Source organism: Esox lucius, chromosome 20, assembly GCF_011004845.1.
Source record: "Esox lucius isolate fEsoLuc1 chromosome 20, fEsoLuc1.pri, whole genome shotgun sequence".
In the NCBI taxonomy this organism is placed as follows: domain Eukaryota; kingdom Metazoa; phylum Chordata; class Actinopteri; order Esociformes; family Esocidae; genus Esox; species Esox lucius.
The window spans coordinates 35,037,641-35,055,453 of record NC_047588.1 but is presented as its reverse complement, the minus strand read 5'-3'; the positions used below and the strand labels follow the sequence as shown (position 1 = coordinate 35,055,453).

At 43.8% G+C, this 17,813-nt stretch overlaps 1 protein-coding gene and 8 non-coding genes across 10 annotated transcripts; 1 reads left to right on the top strand and 8 right to left on the bottom strand.

Annotated features, from left to right (window-relative positions):
• The first annotated feature begins 122 nt into the window (after window positions 1-122).
• On the top strand, window positions 123-9,621 carry si:ch211-218d20.15. 2 transcript variants are annotated; one of them, XM_010889991.2, is made up of 8 exons: window positions 123-581; window positions 802-920; window positions 3,715-3,775; window positions 3,868-3,935; window positions 4,045-4,147; window positions 4,944-5,062; window positions 7,090-7,235; window positions 9,359-9,621. In XM_010889991.2, exons 1-8 carry the CDS (start codon window positions 518-520, stop codon window positions 9,459-9,461), a joined length of 783 nt encoding a protein of 260 aa, XP_010888293.1. In that variant the 5' UTR covers window positions 123-517; the 3' UTR covers window positions 9,462-9,621. The 2 variants fall into 2 exon arrangements, with proteins under 2 accessions (XP_010888293.1, XP_019896552.1); XM_020040993.2 differs by having other exon boundaries at window positions 139-581; window positions 802-911.
• A 3,111-nt stretch (window positions 9,622-12,732) lies between these two features.
• Window positions 12,733-12,851, bottom strand: LOC114829789. The gene has a single exon (XR_003777644.1). It is a non-coding gene; the product is annotated as a 5S ribosomal RNA (ribosomal RNA).
• Window positions 12,852-13,374: 523 nt separating this feature from the next.
• LOC114829798 lies at window positions 13,375-13,538 on the bottom strand. Its single transcript, XR_004574989.1, has one exon. It is a non-coding gene; the product is annotated as a U1 spliceosomal RNA (small nuclear RNA).
• A 466-nt stretch (window positions 13,539-14,004) lies between these two features.
• LOC114829826 lies at window positions 14,005-14,123 on the bottom strand. The gene has a single exon (XR_003777674.1). It is a non-coding gene; the product is annotated as a 5S ribosomal RNA (ribosomal RNA).
• Window positions 14,124-14,649: 526 nt separating this feature from the next.
• Window positions 14,650-14,813, bottom strand: LOC117593542. Its single transcript, XR_004574988.1, has one exon. It is a non-coding gene; the product is annotated as a U1 spliceosomal RNA (small nuclear RNA).
• Window positions 14,814-15,278: 465 nt separating this feature from the next.
• Window positions 15,279-15,397, bottom strand: LOC114832439. Its single transcript, XR_003778299.1, has one exon. It is a non-coding gene; the product is annotated as a 5S ribosomal RNA (ribosomal RNA).
• A 523-nt stretch (window positions 15,398-15,920) lies between these two features.
• On the bottom strand, window positions 15,921-16,084 carry LOC117593533. The gene has a single exon (XR_004574979.1). It is a non-coding gene; the product is annotated as a U1 spliceosomal RNA (small nuclear RNA).
• Window positions 16,085-16,549: 465 nt separating this feature from the next.
• Window positions 16,550-16,668, bottom strand: LOC117593577. The gene has a single exon (XR_004575023.1). It is a non-coding gene; the product is annotated as a 5S ribosomal RNA (ribosomal RNA).
• Window positions 16,669-17,192: 524 nt separating this feature from the next.
• LOC117593545 lies at window positions 17,193-17,356 on the bottom strand. The gene has a single exon (XR_004574992.1). It is a non-coding gene; the product is annotated as a U1 spliceosomal RNA (small nuclear RNA).
• Window positions 17,357-17,813: the final 457 nt, after the last annotated feature.

Sequence of the window (17,813 nt, the reverse complement as noted above, 5' to 3'; positions counted from 1 at the left end):
CAGGAAGTCTCGATTTTCTGTATGTGTATTAATCGGTATTTATTTATGATGACATCACCCAAAAAGCTGACTGGTCTTTAATAAGGGTATGTTCAAAACTTGAAAGATGCTAAATCGAAAATGGGCGTGGACATCATATCTACTGTAATACTGACGCATATCATAGCAAGCGTTCCCTTTATACTGTGTAGTCATGTGAAGATTCGCTTGCTTTTCCTTGTTTTAATTTCTTAAGGTTTATTTTACCTTGATGAATGTTTTGTCATAGATCGAAACAATGAATTGCTCTCCAACCGGTGATATACAACCACAGTGATCTTGAATGCAACCCATGTGTTTGACAAAAATAATTCCGATCAGTGATGGGGGCAAGGAAAAATGGTTTCCGCAGCGAAATCGATACACTGGAAGTAACACGCGTTTTCGTTATTTTTTGTTTTTATTTGCTCCGATGATAAAGATTCAGCAGATTGATAGAATAAAAGGCTGCTAACAGGCCGCGAGACTTAATATAGATATGGCAGCAGTTAGCTTCTCCGAACCGCTCTCTCAGCCGTGCATTTATCACGAAAAATTGAAAGGTACGTTTATTATAAATAACCCGTATATTTCCTTCGTTTAATTAAACTATTATTAGCTAGTTATTCACGTGGTAGCAAATCGTGATTTGTTTGCATTTCACACAGATTACTTTGTGTAGGCTAGAATAGGAACACCTGATTATTACATTTGTTTTTGTACTATTCTAAACGTTAACGATCTGAAAATGCCCCTTAAGTATGGATTTTTTTTTGTGGTCAGTTGAACTGAACGTGAAGAGACCCCTGACGCCTGTCCACCTAAACCCAGAGCAGGTGGGTCTAGAGATGCTGTATCTCTGTGGACAACTGGACCTACTCATCAGGGCACAGGTACAGCAGGTAACACGTCATGCACCTCCGTCTGAAAATACCCTCCTTCGCCAGAAGCCACTAACATATTTAGACTTAGATTGAAGTCGATTTCATGTATTGGTCAACAATCTCCTCCAACATTCTATTCTATAATGTGAATGAATACATATATAATATGTACCCCACCTTGCAAAGATATTCCGACCGATGACCAATTTTCTCATTGCAAATAGTACAAATTCACAGATGCCTGAAATTCTCCTCAAGAATTCTCTGGTAGGCTGCAATATGGAACTCATGGTTGACTCAATGGTGACAAGTTGGTCAGACAAGTCCTGAGGCAGCACACATCCCAAAACTATGATGCCAACTGGCTCCATGCTTCAGAGTTGGAATGAGGTTCTTCTGTTCAAAATCATTGTTTTATTTTCACCAAACATCATTTTTGGCAAAGTATCCAAACAACCACGCCTTTTTACTCTTCAGACCAGAGCACATTGTTCCAGTAATTTTGGTCTTTACCCAGGTGTTGTCTGGCAAATGCCAGTCATGTTGTGAAATTCTTTTTTGGGAGCAATGGCTTCCTTCCTGATCTGTGTAGGCCAATTTTTGGCGTCTCTTCCTCACAGTTGACTCGTGCACTTCAGCAATGATTATGGCAAGAAAGGCAAATAGTTAGCTTGATATTCCCCTGGCGGTTTAAAGATTGTTTAAAGATTGCATCTTTTGTGGAATGATGTACTTCCAATTGCATGGAAATGGCTTTGATGGGTCTTTTGAACTTAGCATGATGTTACCCTACATCCATATGGTTAAAACCAAACCAGACAAAGTTTTGAACATTTATGGGGAGGATGGACCCTCCCATGTTATTCATCATTTGCACCTGATTCCAAATTTAGTCATTTTATGTAATGGTAAATGTTTGGGGTTACTAACTTTTGCCCACGTAACAAAATTGCATTTCTGTTTATTTTAATTGAATAAATGGTTTCAAAGTATTATTTTAGCATGTGTAATTTGTTAAATTGCTTTGAATTTAGCTAAAACATTCACATGTTAAAATTTCCAGGGAGTGTACTTTTTCACATGACGGTTTAGAACAAAACGTCATTGTACCATCTGTAATTCAGTAATATGAGATACCTCTTCAAGGGTTCAAGTACTTTTGCAAGGTACTGTATGTAGCTGAAATAAATACGGTATGTTTTGTCTTTGTGTTGTATTCAGACCCGTTCACTTTCTCCACATGTTGTTCTTTTTGTAGGCCAGTATCTACCTTTACCTTTGTATTTTCTCCATGTTTTTTACACATGGAAAAGTAGTGGAGTGATTAAAAAAATTCTAAAGCAAAAATGTTGTGGAATTCACAATAATGGATTCAGCCATCTTGATTTCCATCATGATGACTGTGTGTTTTGAATTGAAGACAGGCAGTGATCTTGCCAAGCAGGATCTAGGCGTGAGTGTGATAAGATATTGGGGAAGGAGGGGGGGTTTGGCACATTTTATATTTTTTGCAAATTAGTTATTTTTATTTGAGGTGACCTATATACTTGCTACTATTATTTGAGGGACATTTCCACCCTTCAGCTAAGCCCTTGGTTGTATGCTAGTTAATTACAATGGTAGAATGATATTTTGTAAAAGAACTTCCTACAGTGATTGATCAATTCTAAATCTTGTAATATATCTGTCTATTGTGATTAACTTTTCAATGTTTATCTTGGGAGTTTTTTGTATTGATTCAAGTAAGTTCAAGTTTTTGTTTTCTGGGTTTAAATTTAACATTTAAATCATAAAGGCTATAATACACAATGTTTTGTCAAGAGATCATGTATTCACCTTTCAAACTGATTATTATACTCAGTTTTTGCTCTTTTGTGGGGGGTATCATAATCTCAGTATTCCTGTATGCTAGACCTTATCTGTTATATACTGAATTTATAAGTGATGACAAAACAAATTGCCGTCAATCTAAACAGAAATGTTCCATAATGACAAAGTGAAAACGTGCTTGTAGATTTATGTGCCAATTTATTTTAAAACAAAAACCTTAGATAAGTATACAGACATGTCCCATAGCCACTCCAGTGTTTTGGCTGTGTGCTTCGGATCATTGTTGCACTGGATTTCATCCTTTCCTCAATCCCAACCAGTCTCCCAGTCCCCGCCCCAGAGAAGCATCCCCAGAACATGATGCTGGCAGGGATGGTATTAGCCAGATGATGACACCTTGTTTTTGCTAGATTCACCACTAGATTCAGGCTTAATAGTTGGATCCAGTTCTCATTAAACCAGAAATCTTTTTTCCTCATGCTCTCTGTCCTTCATGCGCCTTTTTTGGCAAATTCCAGGCAGCGTTTCTTGTTTTGTTTATTTTTATTGAGTGCTGCAGAGATGGTTACAGGATAGGTTGAAGCTCTGTTAGCGTGGCCATTGGCCACACAGTTCTATGTTTGAGTTCTGCACAAAGTTCATAGCTGTTTTTTTACTCTATCATTCATGCCCTTATATAGACAGCTTTGTGCCTTTCTAGAGTTATGTCCAATCAAATAAGTTAGCCAACAGGTGAACTCCATGTGTCATGACAAGCCATCTGAACAATTATTTGCCTGAGATATTTCAGTTTGTTTATTTTCAATAAATTGGCACACATTTCTAAAAGTGTGTTTTCGCTTTGTCATTGTGTGGTATAGTGTGTGGATCATTGGCAAGAGAAAGTGAAGGTGTCTGAATACTTTACAAAGCCAATGTACTTAGTCCGCATAGACATGCACATCCTATTTTGAAAAGTATGTTCACTCACGTTTCCTTGCAGTTCCAAGAGCAGCTAAGACAGGACTGCAGCCCCGAGGAGTCAGACACTTTCCATGAGCAAGGTATGCCTCACCCGGAAGAACAAAGTAAAACTGTTCACTGCAGCTCGTCATAGTGCTTACTTGACCTGTGATGTTCCATCGTATTCATCCAGGGACAGATATTATCGAACAGATGCTCCAGTGCTTAGAACACCTGCCAAAACCTACGCCACAGCTGGAGGTATCACGTTCACATACAACACTGTGACAACTGTTGATCTACTCATTTCCCCCCCCCATAAACTAGAATGTGACTTATCAACGATGTGAAAGATGTGTGGTTTTCTCAGGACTATCTGGACATGGTGGGTCTGTCAACCCTCTACCCTCGCGTCGAGGTGTTCCTCATCCAGGGCAGTCCAGTGGACATGCTGGAGAAACCCCAAATGGACGGTAGGAGTAGCCCTGTGACAGCCTTTGTGGTTTACGATACAGACTTAATCTTTCATTAGTTAGCTCAGTTAATTTCCATTTAAATGTAATAGCCCACTCCACTGAGCATTCCTTTTGCAGGTCAGTGGTTAGCGAGCCGTAGTTGACCTGATCAGATTTGTTATATTCTTCCATTGAAACTAAATTCATTTCAACCGGGTGTGTTAACAAAAAACTACCTTAAAATCTAATGACATAAACTGTATTTTAATTAAACCCTTCTTACATCCGCAGTTGTCGCAAAGCACATAACACAGAAACCCAGCCTGAGACCCAAAACAGGAAGCAATAAAATGTGAAATTACATTGGTTAGGAAACCCCCCCCTAGACAGGCAGGAACCCGGGAACAAACCTGGACAAAAGCCAGTGACTGGGGCCTGGCTGGGCAGCTCTGTTCTGGCTGTGCCGAGGGGAGATCATGAAAATACGCTTCGCTTCAAGGTCTCTTCTGGATCATTTGCCCACTTCAGACACATACGGTATCAGGGTGTTTCGGTTGTCAAGTCAGGATGTACACTATACATGAGGCAAATCACACCTATAAATTCTTATTACAGATTCCTTCTCGACAGCACTTGAAAAATAAATACAAATATATGATTAAAAAAACAATGACGAACATTGTGGGTAGAAGATGAACCCAAAATCAGCAACAACAAATAAGTATCTATTGGTTGTAACATTATAAACAGTTTGAAAGCAGTAAACATTTCACCTCACACACTGCTTGAAACTAATAATCCATCTCATTTGCAGACTATTTCTGCCACATTGGGAGACTCAATCAGCTACTAGTACTCAGTCAGCAACTGGAAGAGGATGTGAAACATCTCGGGAGCCATAAATACATTGCTCACCAGCTGTCAGTTATATATGTAAGTGAATATGGTCTAATTTAATGTATTTATAAACCGGTAGATTCAAACCCTGAATGCTGTTTACCTGAAAACTGTGGTTTATGAAACTGGCCATGAAACAAGGGTATGACGAGCAGTTACGTTTTGCTGTTCTAATTATGTTGGTAACTGGTTTATAATTGCATCAAAGCACCTCAGGGGTTTTAGTTAAATGGCCATGGCTATTATACCATGGCTATTAGCCAATCAGCATTCATGATTCAAAGCAACTGGTTTATAAATAGTTATATACCATGGCTAAGTACTATATCTAAGGTACTCTGTATTGCGTCATTATACACCGATCAGCCATAACATTATGACAAACCTGCCTAATATTGTGTAGATCTCCCTTTTGCCACCAAAACAGCCCTGACCCATTGAGGCATGGACTCCACAATACCTCCAAAGGTGTGCTGTGGTATCTGGCACCAAGACTTTAGCAGCAGATCCATTAAGTCCTGTAAGTTGCAAGGGGGGCCTCCATGGATCGGACCTGTTTGTCCAGCACATCCCACAGATGCTTGATTGGACTGAGATCTGGAAAATCTGGAGGCCAAGTCAACACCTTGAACTCGTTGTTGTGTTCCTCAAACCATTTCTGAACCAGTTTTGCTTTGTGGCAGGGTGCATTATCCTGCTGAAACAGGCCAATGCCAACAGGGAATACCGTTGCCATGAAAGGGTGCACATGGTCTGCAACAATGCTCAGGTAGGTGGTACGTATCAAAGTTACGTCCACAAGGTTTTCCAGGAGAACATTGGCCAAATCATCACACTGCCTCCATCGGCTTGCCTTCTTGGTGCATCCTGGTGCCATGTGTTTTCCAGGTAAGTGACGCACACGCACCCGGCCATCCACGAGAAGTTAAAGAATATGTGATTAATCAGACCAGGCCACCTTCTTCCATTGCTCCGTGGTCCAGTTCTGATGCTCACATACCCATTGTAGGCGCTTTCGGCAGTGGACAGGGTTCAGCATGGGCACTTTGACTGGTCTTTTGGATCGGACCACACAGTAGCTTGTCTTTTGGATCGGACCACACGGGCCAGCTTTTGCTCCCCACGTGGAGATCATGAGATCTCCGCCCATGACCCTGTCACCAGTTCACCGGTTTTCCTTCCTTGGACCACTTTTGATAGGTACTGACCACTGTGTACCAGGAACACCCCAAAAGGGCTGTCGTCTAGCCATCACAATTGGCCCTTGTTAAAGTCACTCAGATCCTTACTCTTGAATGTTCCGTTGCTGCCTAATATATCCCACCCATTGACAGGTGCAATGATAACGAGATTATCCGTGTTATTCACCTGTCAGTAATCATAATGTTATGGCTGATCAGTGTATATTTAATCAATAAGGCATGAGGGGCTATGGTATGTGGCCATTATACCATGGCAAAAAGCTGTTATGCACAATGGATTAGGTGTGCCTGAACACATGGCGTATTGGCAATATACCACAAACCCCAGAGATGCCTTATTGTAGTCCTGAACTGAACCAAAGAAAAATAGTTCACTAAAAAGTGATGTGATGTTATACCTGTGGTATATGGTCTCTTGTAAACTAGGAACATGATGTATCTGGGTAAAATAAAATGTACATACATACTTACACATTTATGAGATCAAACATTATAAAATCATACTTTCACAATTAAACATCTTGCTTTGTCACCCTTCTATATTCTAGTACAGTAGAATGGCAAATGCCTTCTGTCCAGATCCTAGCCAATTCTAGCTGGCTGAACTGCCTAGAGACCACCAAAGAAAAGTCTGATTGATTGGATATTCTTTTCTTGTTGGTATTAACCCTCCCTTTCCAACCCAATCCGAAGAAAATGTATCAATTAAAATGGTAACAAGATTGAATCAATTACCGGGGATTAAATGATTCAAAATGAGAATATAACAAATAATATATATTTGTATCCATCCTTCGGTCATCTTTGACTCTAAGGCCCTGGCAGTCCCCCACTGTTTCACTATACATTCATGTTTTGCAGCAAGTGCTCAACTCATTCCGAGGCATTGAGCCTCTGTCGATCTTGAAGGAAGAGATTGAGGCCAACTTCAAACAGATGAAGACGTCTCTGGTGACAGATAAGGGCTCCAGACAGGAGCCTCAGCTCCCAGCACAATACATCAGCTGGTGAGAACACTGGTGGTGACACAAAGTTTAATATATTTAATATCATACAACCAGCGAATGATTATGTAAAATAGAACAAACCTCAGGTTTGAAGTATCAGAATTTTGAATGTATAGCTACATTCAACAAAAAATATAAATGCACCATGTACAGTGTTGGTCCACTTGTTTGATAATCTAAAATAAAAGATCCCTGAAGTTTTCCATACACACATTTGTATTCCCAGTCATGTGAAAAACATAGATAATGGACTAATTTGTGGACCAATGTCTTTACATGAACAAAAATTACTGAACAAAACATATATGCATGTGTGCCCATGCCCTCCTCATTCACCAGATGATACTGTGCATTACAATTAGGCATCAAAGTTACATTCACCAGACCCACTGCTGTACTTTGCATTTCATCTCCTTAAAGAAACAAACATTGCAGAGGTAATCATGACAAACAAAGCATTAAAGGCAGAAACACACGATCAGTCCATAAAAAAAAAAGAGGTCATGATTTAAAGGAAGGTAAGGATTATATATGTATGTAATATCAAAACATTCACAATAAAAACCTACACTGACAGAAAACAAATCACCTTAAAGCAAACTACTCATACAATATTATGAGTGACATGAAACCAAACTTTCAAAATCTAATAGGAGCTACAGCTTTATACAGTGTTATACTTTTGCTTCAGTCAAATGTATTTTACAAAGCCCTTTTTACATCAGCAGTTGTCACAAAGTGCTTTGAAGCCGGAAGCCTCAAAGAGCAAGCAACAACAGGGTAGATGCACAGTAGCTAGATAAAAAAACTCCCTAAAAGGAAGAAACCTAGAGAGGAATCAGGCTCTGAGGGGTGGCCCGTCCTCTTCTAGCTGTGCTGATTAAAGATTATAAGAGAGCATGACCTTTGGGCCCACATACATGTTTTTCCATGTTCAGATGACCAGTAGGTCAATAAATGCAGCTGGGCTGAGTCTTTAGGCAGAATCCATATCTGCTGTAAAACCAAGTGGAATTCGGGAATTGACATCAGGAATTATCAGGCAGCAACTAGATCTGCAACAACCAGGTGGACTTTGGACAGGGGCAGCTGTGAGTCATTAGGCCAGGTGGAGTTTGGACAGGGACAGCTGTGAGTCGTCGGGCCAGGTGGACTTTGGACAGGGACAGCTGTGAGTCATTAGGCCAGGTGGAGTTTGGACAGGGACAGCTGTGAGTCATTAGGCCAGGTGGACTTTGGACAGGGGCAGCTGTGAGTCATTAGGCCAGGTGGACTTTGGACAGGGACAGCTGTGAGTCATTAGGCCAGGTGGAGTTTGGACAGGGACAGCTGTGAGTCGTCGGGCCAGGTGGACTTTGAACAGGGGCAGCTGTGAGTCGTCGGGCCAGGTGGACTTTGTACAGGGGCAGCTGTGAGTCATTAGGCCAGGTGGACTTTGGACAGGGGCAGCTGTGAGTCGTCGGGCCAGGTGGACTTTGGACAGGGGCAGCTGTGAGTCATTAGGCCAGGTGGACTTTGGACAGGGGCAGCTGTGAGTCATTAGGCCAGGTGGACTTTGGACAGGGGCAGCTGTGAGTCGTCGGGCCAGGTGGACTTTGGACAGGGGCAGCTGTGAGTCATTAGGCCAGGTGGACTTTGGACAGGGGCAGCTGTGAGTCATTAGGCCAGGTGGACTTTGGACAGGGGCAGCTGTGAGTCGTCGGGCCAGGTGGACTTTGGACAGGGGCAGCTGTGAGTCGTCAGGGGGTTCTGAGGTGCGGTCCGAGAGCTTGTGTCCTCCTATGGTTCAAAAGGACACCACATAAAAGAGAGAGCAATCCTTGGATCCAAAACGATACCTCAGCATGTGATTCAGACTGACCTGTGTCCTCCATCACAACAACTAATGCAATGTAAACAATTGGGACTGAAGACAGGACCGACAGAACCCATTCCCCCAGCACAATACTAAAGCAGCATGAAAGTAGGGCTTTGAAGTTAACGATGTTTCACTATCAGGTCAATTTAATCTTGAACCTAAACCCAGGTTTGATTTCGTGATTTAATGTGATAAAACTGTATTGTGACAATTTTAGTCTGCTCTTTGGGACTACTCATATTTGTGTGTATATTTTCCCCTACAGGATATTGGAGCTGACTCACAATATAACCTCAACGGTGTCCTCACTACCAGAGGAGCTCACGGAGGATCTGAGTCTAGCTATGACATTTGTGTCCCAGCTATGACATCACACCTTACCTCCTTGGTTAGGTGAATGAATGTTAATGAATGTGTTCCAAATGTGTTAGGCCAAATGTCTAAAAAGAGGTGCTAAATAATGTTATTGTTTGAATTTACATTTTAACAAATTATTGTTTACATTGGGAAATAAAGTACAATAATTGATTAACTGAAAATGTTCTGAAGATTTGTACTTTGATTATGGGGTGATGAAGAAAATACAACCAATACTAGTAAACATATACGGAAGCCTGACAAATTTAAGGAAAAACCAACATGTCCAATGTGAGGTAAGGTCTGTAAGGTCTGTGTTGGGCCACGAGCTGCCAGAAGAGCTTCAATGCACCTTGGCATTGATTCTACAAGTCTCTGAACCTCTACTGGAAGGATGGAACACCATTCCCGTAGAGGTTGTCATGAGGCCCCTCCATCACTAAACAACCTATTTGTCTAATAATTGTTTATATATGAACATTTTACATTTCGAGTAAGAAAAGTTTTAATAGTGAGTAGGTAGCCAACCAGCCCACTGGCTAGCCTAGCTAGCTACCTTTACAACAAGGAAGACACCAGCAAAAAGCTACAGTAAATTGTTTTGTGCCTTGTAAGGAAAATGCATTGGACAAGTTAGATAACTAGATATAGTTCTATTATCTGTGTGTTTAGGAGGTCCAGATGACCCAGATGACACCAGTGGAAGTAATGTTCACATGTATCTCATCAGAGTTTAATCTATAAGTTAATACAAGTGGCCTAGATATTCTCTATTAGTTAAGCCAACTATTACTTGGATAGGTAGGATGTGGAGGTACCATCATAATTGTGGATTGTGTCTAGTTTATCATAGACAGCATAATATTAAGTAATATTAATGTGTTAAATGTGTCCCAATTATTCACCCTTTTCCAAACTAAACTGCACTTGTACACTTCCTTCCATTAATTTTGGAACATAATCGAAAGTCCCTCCTATCGCTTCTTAAACACGTCTTTTCATACTTTAGGGGGATGTATAGGAACACACTTTGGAGAAAAAATTGCCTAATTGGACATGTGCTCTCTCAGCCACCTCTATGTCCCACCCAGTAGTTGAAGTCAAAAGTGATATACAAGCAGCATGGTAGAGTTAACATCTATTACATGTATATTTATTCCTATCCTTCCCCAGTGACAAGTTTCTTTAAGGGGTTTGGTGATCTACAGAATGAACTGGAGTAGTTATTTTGGGGGCGGAAAAACGCAATTCCTGTATTTTATTATTTGCTCTAGACCAGACATTGTGCATCTATTTTGCATTGCTACTCTCAGAAAACTATCAAACATATGTGGGACTGCTAAATAATGCCATTGCTATGTGCAGGCAACCGGAGCAAATCCTCCATCAGGTGGCGCCTTACTGTCTTTCATTTGCTGCTGGACAATCTGCCCTCCATCAGCCAGGTGAAGATGCTCTCGTATGGGAAGAAGCGAGGGCTAGATTTGCAACCAAATGGCAAAAACAAAATTTTTCCCAATGGTCTTTATTATTACCTTCAGAGAGGGATTGTATGAATTCACACTGGTTTAGGATTAATGAGTTTGTGTGTCCTGATTCATCACCCACTCAAAGTGTAGACTAGTTTTGTTGGACAGCAAACTGAACAAATCTGTTCCTGTGTTATGACAAGTCATTCTAGCTAAACTTCACTATACAAACTACTCAATATGACTATACAAATTGCAGCATACTGTTCTCATATGAACAGTGAAACAGTAGTAGTTTTACATTGACCCTCTGTTTTCCATTGTACCCTTTTAAAATAATTTGTGTTCATTTATTACATGGCTTTGGCTCCATGGCTGTGGAAAAATTCAGCAGCAGAAGGAACTTTGTTTCCAATATTATGTATAGTATATTTCTAACTGTGTTGATGAAGAAGGGGTGGGCAGAATGACGTATTATCACTGAGCTGTGTCAAATGGACAGTCCCTCTTTTATTGCAATCCCCTACCCAGTGAACAATCGATGGCGGCCCACCGGCGTTTTGCTGCTGGCGGGCCGCAGGAGGCTTTAATGTCCTTCATCCAGCAGGCCACCAGCTTTTGTTGCTTCTGTCATTATCTCAATTTGCATAAGCTAATTTGCATCTCAGATGGCTTACCACCAGCAGCCCGACTGCGTCGGCTAGCTGCCGAAGAGAGGGCCTGCACTGTGATTTGCTGTATCTGCTTGTGTTGCCATTTTCTTCCAGCAGAGATGCAATTGTACCCCTTTTAAACACTGCCGTGTCCGTAGATGGCGCTATAGCGAATGTGAATTGGACGTAAGGCAAGACAATTTCCATTTTGAAAGCCGGGAATCCCATGCTGTAGTACAGTGAAAAAATTATTCTAATAGTTAAGTGACTTGGTTCATTTGTTCAGGAACAGGAACAATTCTTGTTCAAAGTGTGTAAGGTATAAGCTATATCTTCTGAATTGGACAATACAACATGTGGATTATGACATTGTTTTAGTACAATTTGATGAACTCCTGAAACAAAAGAAAATCAAGATTATTTTGGACGTTGGACTGAAAATTGTTGAATACTTAATGTTAACTAAATCGTGTTTCTTTGTGTAACGTTATCCACATAATTTGGATAACGTTACTCTTGGCAGTAAATTTTGCTAGACTAGCTAAACCTGAGGTTACTGAGGTGTCTTTGTGGATCCACATTGTTCTTAGCTAGCCTGTGTGTGTCTTATGCTGTTGTTTTATTAAACCACTTTTCTAAACATTGCTTTCAGGTGATGATGTTTTCTGTAGTTTAGATCCCGGAGGAGGATGATTGTGTGGCAGCATAGTTCCACGCCTGTGGCTACTGGCCAACACACAGTATCACAAGTTGGCTAGAACTTGTACACCACCTGAAGACACTTGGGAGGCTGTCCCTAATAAGCTCATCCACCATGCAGGTGAATTTGAAAATGTAATAACAATTTGAAACTTCTAATGAAAATATGTTTTGCATGGTAAATGCTTACAAAACCTTAACTTTTCCTAGACACGTGAGAGTCCGGACGTGGGTATCGACAGAGGAGCGAAAATTGTTCCAGTATGGGCCCCAACCCTGTGGATTGCAGGGCTGGAGCTATGGGAATTATATGTTCATCCCAGGAATCTTAGAATGAGCACGCATTAGAAACGTACAGAACCCACACTCGACCGGGGGGCAGTTGCATTTAGTGAACTACACGTTGAATGAAGCCATCAGGATGAGAAAATAAACCAAGAGCACACCCTAGTGGGGGAAAAAGCTTACAGCACCTGGTATTCCCAGGCGGTCTCCCATCCAAGTACTAACCAGGCCCGACCCTGCTTAGCTTCCGAGATCGGACGAGATCGGGCGTATTCAGGCTGGTATGGCCGTAAGCGAGAGAACACTCGCCGGGGCGCTTTATAAAGGGAACAGTATCAAAAAAGAGCATGACACGGGAAAGCTGTTATTTAGCAAAATAAGGCAATCACAGTGAAAAAGCACTCACATTTGGAGGACATATCTTTGAACCCTGTCAAGCATTTCCATTACTAAGTCACTGTGCTATCTAGCTCCAGCCTAGGTCCCCGTTTCAATGTGGACTGTAGCACACTGCAGGCCAATAGAGGCTGCCCCCCGCTAACTGGTGCCGCTTGACTAATTGACCAAGCTTGAGAAGGTGTCTTCTCTGTCCACATTTTCTGGGGTTAGAGGTTGTATTAAGTAGTCCGGCATATACGGCCTGAAACAAAGAGGGAAACAATGACAGACCTGGGCATGATTTGGGGGCAGACGGCGACCTAAAGATGAGCTTGAACACGCTTAAAGGGAGAGGAAGAGGAGGTACACAAGGGCACAGACCTGACAGGTGGGAGAGGCACCTGGAGCGAGGAGGGCACATTTGTCATTGAATACTAGATCAGGGGAGAGCGCGAACGCAGTCCCCCACTAACAGAAATTATGCAATCGAGATTTCCACATTTGGGAAATTCGCAGGGGTCAGCACAGCCGCAGTGCAATGGCCGAGCCTCGCCCTGGGTGAACCGCCTTGGTGATCACGGTGTCTCCCTTGCCAGGTAAGTATGAGTTGTACAGGTCCGCGGAGGGGTGGCCATTACAGTGCCAACGTTTCCGCCTGACGGTGGGTCACATTAGAGCCTTACAATGTCACATCTCTGGACCGCCACAGCCTCACGTCCTATAGAGCCATTACAAAGCATGTCTAGAAATGCAGATGCGGGCAGAGCACTTGCAAGTACTTTATTGTTTGTTTAGCCCATCTTGTGAGCGCATCCCTCTTTTCCTGTTTTACAACACTGCTGAACTGGTAGAAATGCAAATGCCCCCTTCCCCCGATTTCAATGTGTTTAAGCAGAGTGGATTCACAAGCCAATGCCCAATGAGCACGCATTAGCGCGTTCAGACGAGCCCAGGAGAAACGTACAGAACCCACACTCGACCGGGGGGCCAGTTGCATTTAGTGAACTACACGTTGAATGAAGCCATCAGGATGAGAAAATAAACCAAGAGCACACCCTAGTGGGGGAAAAAGCTTACAGCACCTGGTATTCCCAGGCGGTCTCCCATCCAAGTACTAACCAGGCCCGACCCTGCTTAGCTTCCGAGATCGGACGAGATCGGGCGTATTCAGGCTGGTATGGCCGTAAGCGAGGAGAACACTCGCCGGGGCGCTTTATAAAGGGAATCAGTATCAAAAAAGAGCATGACACGGGAAAGCTGTTATTTAGCAAAATAAGGCAATCACAGTGAAAAAGCACTCACATTTGGAGGAGATATCTTTGAACCCTGTCAAGCATTTCCATTACTAAGTGACTGTGCTATCTAGCTCCAGCCTAGGTCCCCAGTTTCAATGTGGACTGTAGCACACTGCAGGCCAATAGAGGCTGCCCCCCGCTAACTGGTGCCGCTTGACTAATTGACCAAGCTTGAGAAGGTGTCTTCTCTGTCCACATTTTCTGGGGTTAGAGGTTGTATTAAGTAGTCCGGCATATACGGCCTGAAACAAAGAGGGAAACAATGACAGACCTGGGCATGATTTGGGGGCAGACGGCGACCTAAAGATGAGCTTGAACACGCTTAAAGGGAGAGGAAGAGGAGGTACACAAGGGCACAGACCTGACAGGTGGGAGAGGCACCTGGAGCGAGGAGGGCACATTTGTCATTGAATACTAGATCAGGGGAGAGCGCGAACGCAGTCCCCCACTAACAGAAATTATGCAATCGAGATTTCCACATTTGGGAAATTCGCAGGGGTCAGCACAGCCGCAGTGCAATGGCCGAGCCTCGCCCTGGGTGAACCGCCTTGGTGATCACGGTGTCTCCCTTGCCAGGTAAGTATGAGTTGTACAGGTCCGCGGAGGGGTGGCCATTACAGTGCCAACGTTTCCGCCTGACGGTGGGTCACTTAGAGCCTTACAATGTCACATCTCTGGACCGCCACAGCCTCACGTCCTATAGAGCCATTACAAAGCATGTCTAGAAATGCAGATGCGGGCAGAGCACTTGCAAGTACTTTATTGTTTGTTTAGCCCATCTTGTGAGCGCATCCCTCTTTTCCTGTCATACAACACTGCTGAACTGGTAGAAATGCAAATGCCCCCTTCCCCCGATTTCAATGTGTTTAAGCAGAGTGGATTCACAAGCCAATGCCCAATGAGCACGCATTAGCGCGTTCAGACAAGCCCAGGAGAAACGTACAGAACCCACACTCGACCGGGGGGCCAGTTGCATTTAGTGAACTACACGTTGAATGAAGCCATCAGGATGAGAAAATAAACCAAGAGCACACCCTAGTGGGGGAAAAAGCTTACAGCACCTGGTATTCCCAGGCGGTCTCCCATCCAAGTACTAACCAGGCCCGACCCTGCTTAGCTTCCGAGATCGGACGAGATCGGGCGTATTCAGGCTGGTATGGCCGTAAGCGAGAGAACACTCGCCGGGGCGCTTTATAAAGGGAACAGTATCAAAAAAGAGCATGACACGGGAAAGCTGTTATTTAGCAAAATAAGGCAATCACAGTGAAAAAGCACTCACATTTGGAGGAGATATCTTTGAACCCTGTCAAGCATTTCCATTACTAAGTCACTGTGCTATCTAGCTCCAGCCTAGGTCCCCGTTTCAATGTGGACTGTAGCACACTGCAGGCCAATAGAGGCTGCCCCCCGCTAACTGGTGCCGCTTGACTAATTGACCAAGCTTGAGAAGGTGTCTTCTCTGTCCACATTTTCTGGGGTTAGAGGTTGTATTAAGTAGTCCGGCATATACGGCCTGAAACAAAGAGGGAAACAATGACAGACCTGGGCATGATTTGGGGGCAGACGGCGACCTAAAGATGAGCTTGAACACGCTTAAAGGGAGAGGAAGAGGAGGTACACAAGGGCACAGACCTGACAGGTGGGAGAGGCACCTGGAGCGAGGAGGGCACATTTGTCATTGAATACTAGATCAGGGGAGAGCGCGAACGCAGTCCCCCACTAACAGAAATTATGCAATCGAGATTTCCACATTTGGGAAATTCGCAGGGGTCAGCACAGCCGCAGTGCAATGGCTGAGCCTCGCCCTGGGTGAACCGCCTTGGTGATCACGGTGTCTCCCTTGCCAGGTAAGTATGAGTTGTACAGGTCCGCGGAGGGGTGGCCATTACAGTGCCAACGTTTCCGCCTGACGGTGGGTCACTTAGAGCCTTACAATGTCACATCTCTGGACCGCCACAGCCTCACGTCCTATAGAGCCATTACAAAGCATGTCTAGAAATGCAGATGCGGGCAGAGCACTTGCAAGTACTTTATTGTTTGTTTAGCCCATCTTGTGAGCGCATCCCTCTTTTCCTGTCATACAACACTGCTGAACTGGTAGAAATGCAAATGCCCCCTTCCCCCGATTTCAATGTGTTTAAGCAGAGTGGATTCACAAGCCAATGCCCAATGAGCACGCATTAGCGCGTTCAGACAAGCCCAGGAGAAACGTACAGAACCCACACTCGACCGGGGGGCCAGTTGCATTTAGTGAACTACACGTTGAATGAAGCCATCAGGATGAGAAAATAAACCAAGAGCACACCCTAGTGGGGGAAAAAGCTTACAGCACCTGGTATTCCCAGGCGGTCTCCCATCCAAGTACTAACCAGGCCCGACCCTGCTTAGCTTCCGAGATCGGACGAGATCGGGCGTATTCAGGCTGGTATGGCCGTAAGCGAGAGAACACTCGCCGGGGCGCTTTATAAAGGGAATCAGTATCAAAAAAGAGCATGACACGGGAAAGCTGTTATTTAGCAAAATAAGGCAATCACAGTGAAAAAGCACTCACATTTGGAGGAGATATCTTTGAACCCTGTCAAGCATTTCCATTACTAAGTCACTGTGCTATCTAGCTCCAGCCTAGGTCCCCGTTTCAATGTGGACTGTAGCACACTGCAGGCCAATAGAGGCTGCCCCCCGCTAACTGGTGCCGCTTGACTAATTGACCAAGCTTGAGAAGGTGTCTTCTCTGTCCACATTTTCTGGGGTTAGAGGTTGTATTAAGTAGTCCGGCATATACGGCCTGAAACAAAGAGGGAAACAATGACAGACCTGGGCATGATTTGGGGGCAGACGGCGACCTAAAGATGAGCTTGAACACGCTTAAAGGGAGAGGAAGAGGAGGTACACAAGGGCACAGACCTGACAGGTGGGAGAGGCACCTGGAGCGAGGAGGGCACATTTGTCATTGAATACTAGATCAGGGGAGAGCGCGAACGCAGTCCCCCACTAACAGAAATTATGCAATCAAGATTTCCACATTTGGGAAATTCGCAGGGGTCAGCACAGCCGCAGTGCAATGGCTGAGCCTCGCCCTGGGTGAACCGCCTTGGTGATCACGGTGTCTCCCTTGCCAGGTAAGTATGAGTTGTACAGGTCCGCGGAGGGGTGGCCATTACAGTGCCAACGTTTCCGCCTGACGGTGGGTCACTTAGAGCCTTACAATGTCACATCTCTGGACCGCCACAGCCTCACGTCCTATAGAGCCATTACAAAGCATGTCTAGAAATGCAGATGCGGGCAGAGCACTTGCAAGTACTTTATTGTTTGTTTAGCCCATCTTGTGAGCGCATCCCTCTTTTCCTGTTTTACAACACTGCTGAACTGGTAGAAATGCAAATGCCCCCTTCCCCCGATTTCAATGTGTTTAAGCAGAGTGGATTCACAAGCCAATGCCCAATGAGCACGCATTAGCGCGTTCAGACGAGCCCAGGAGAAACGTACAGAACCCACACTCGACCGGGGGGCCAGTTGCATTTAGTGAACTACACGTTGAATGAAGCCATCAGGATGAGAAAATAAACCAAGAGCACACCCTAGTG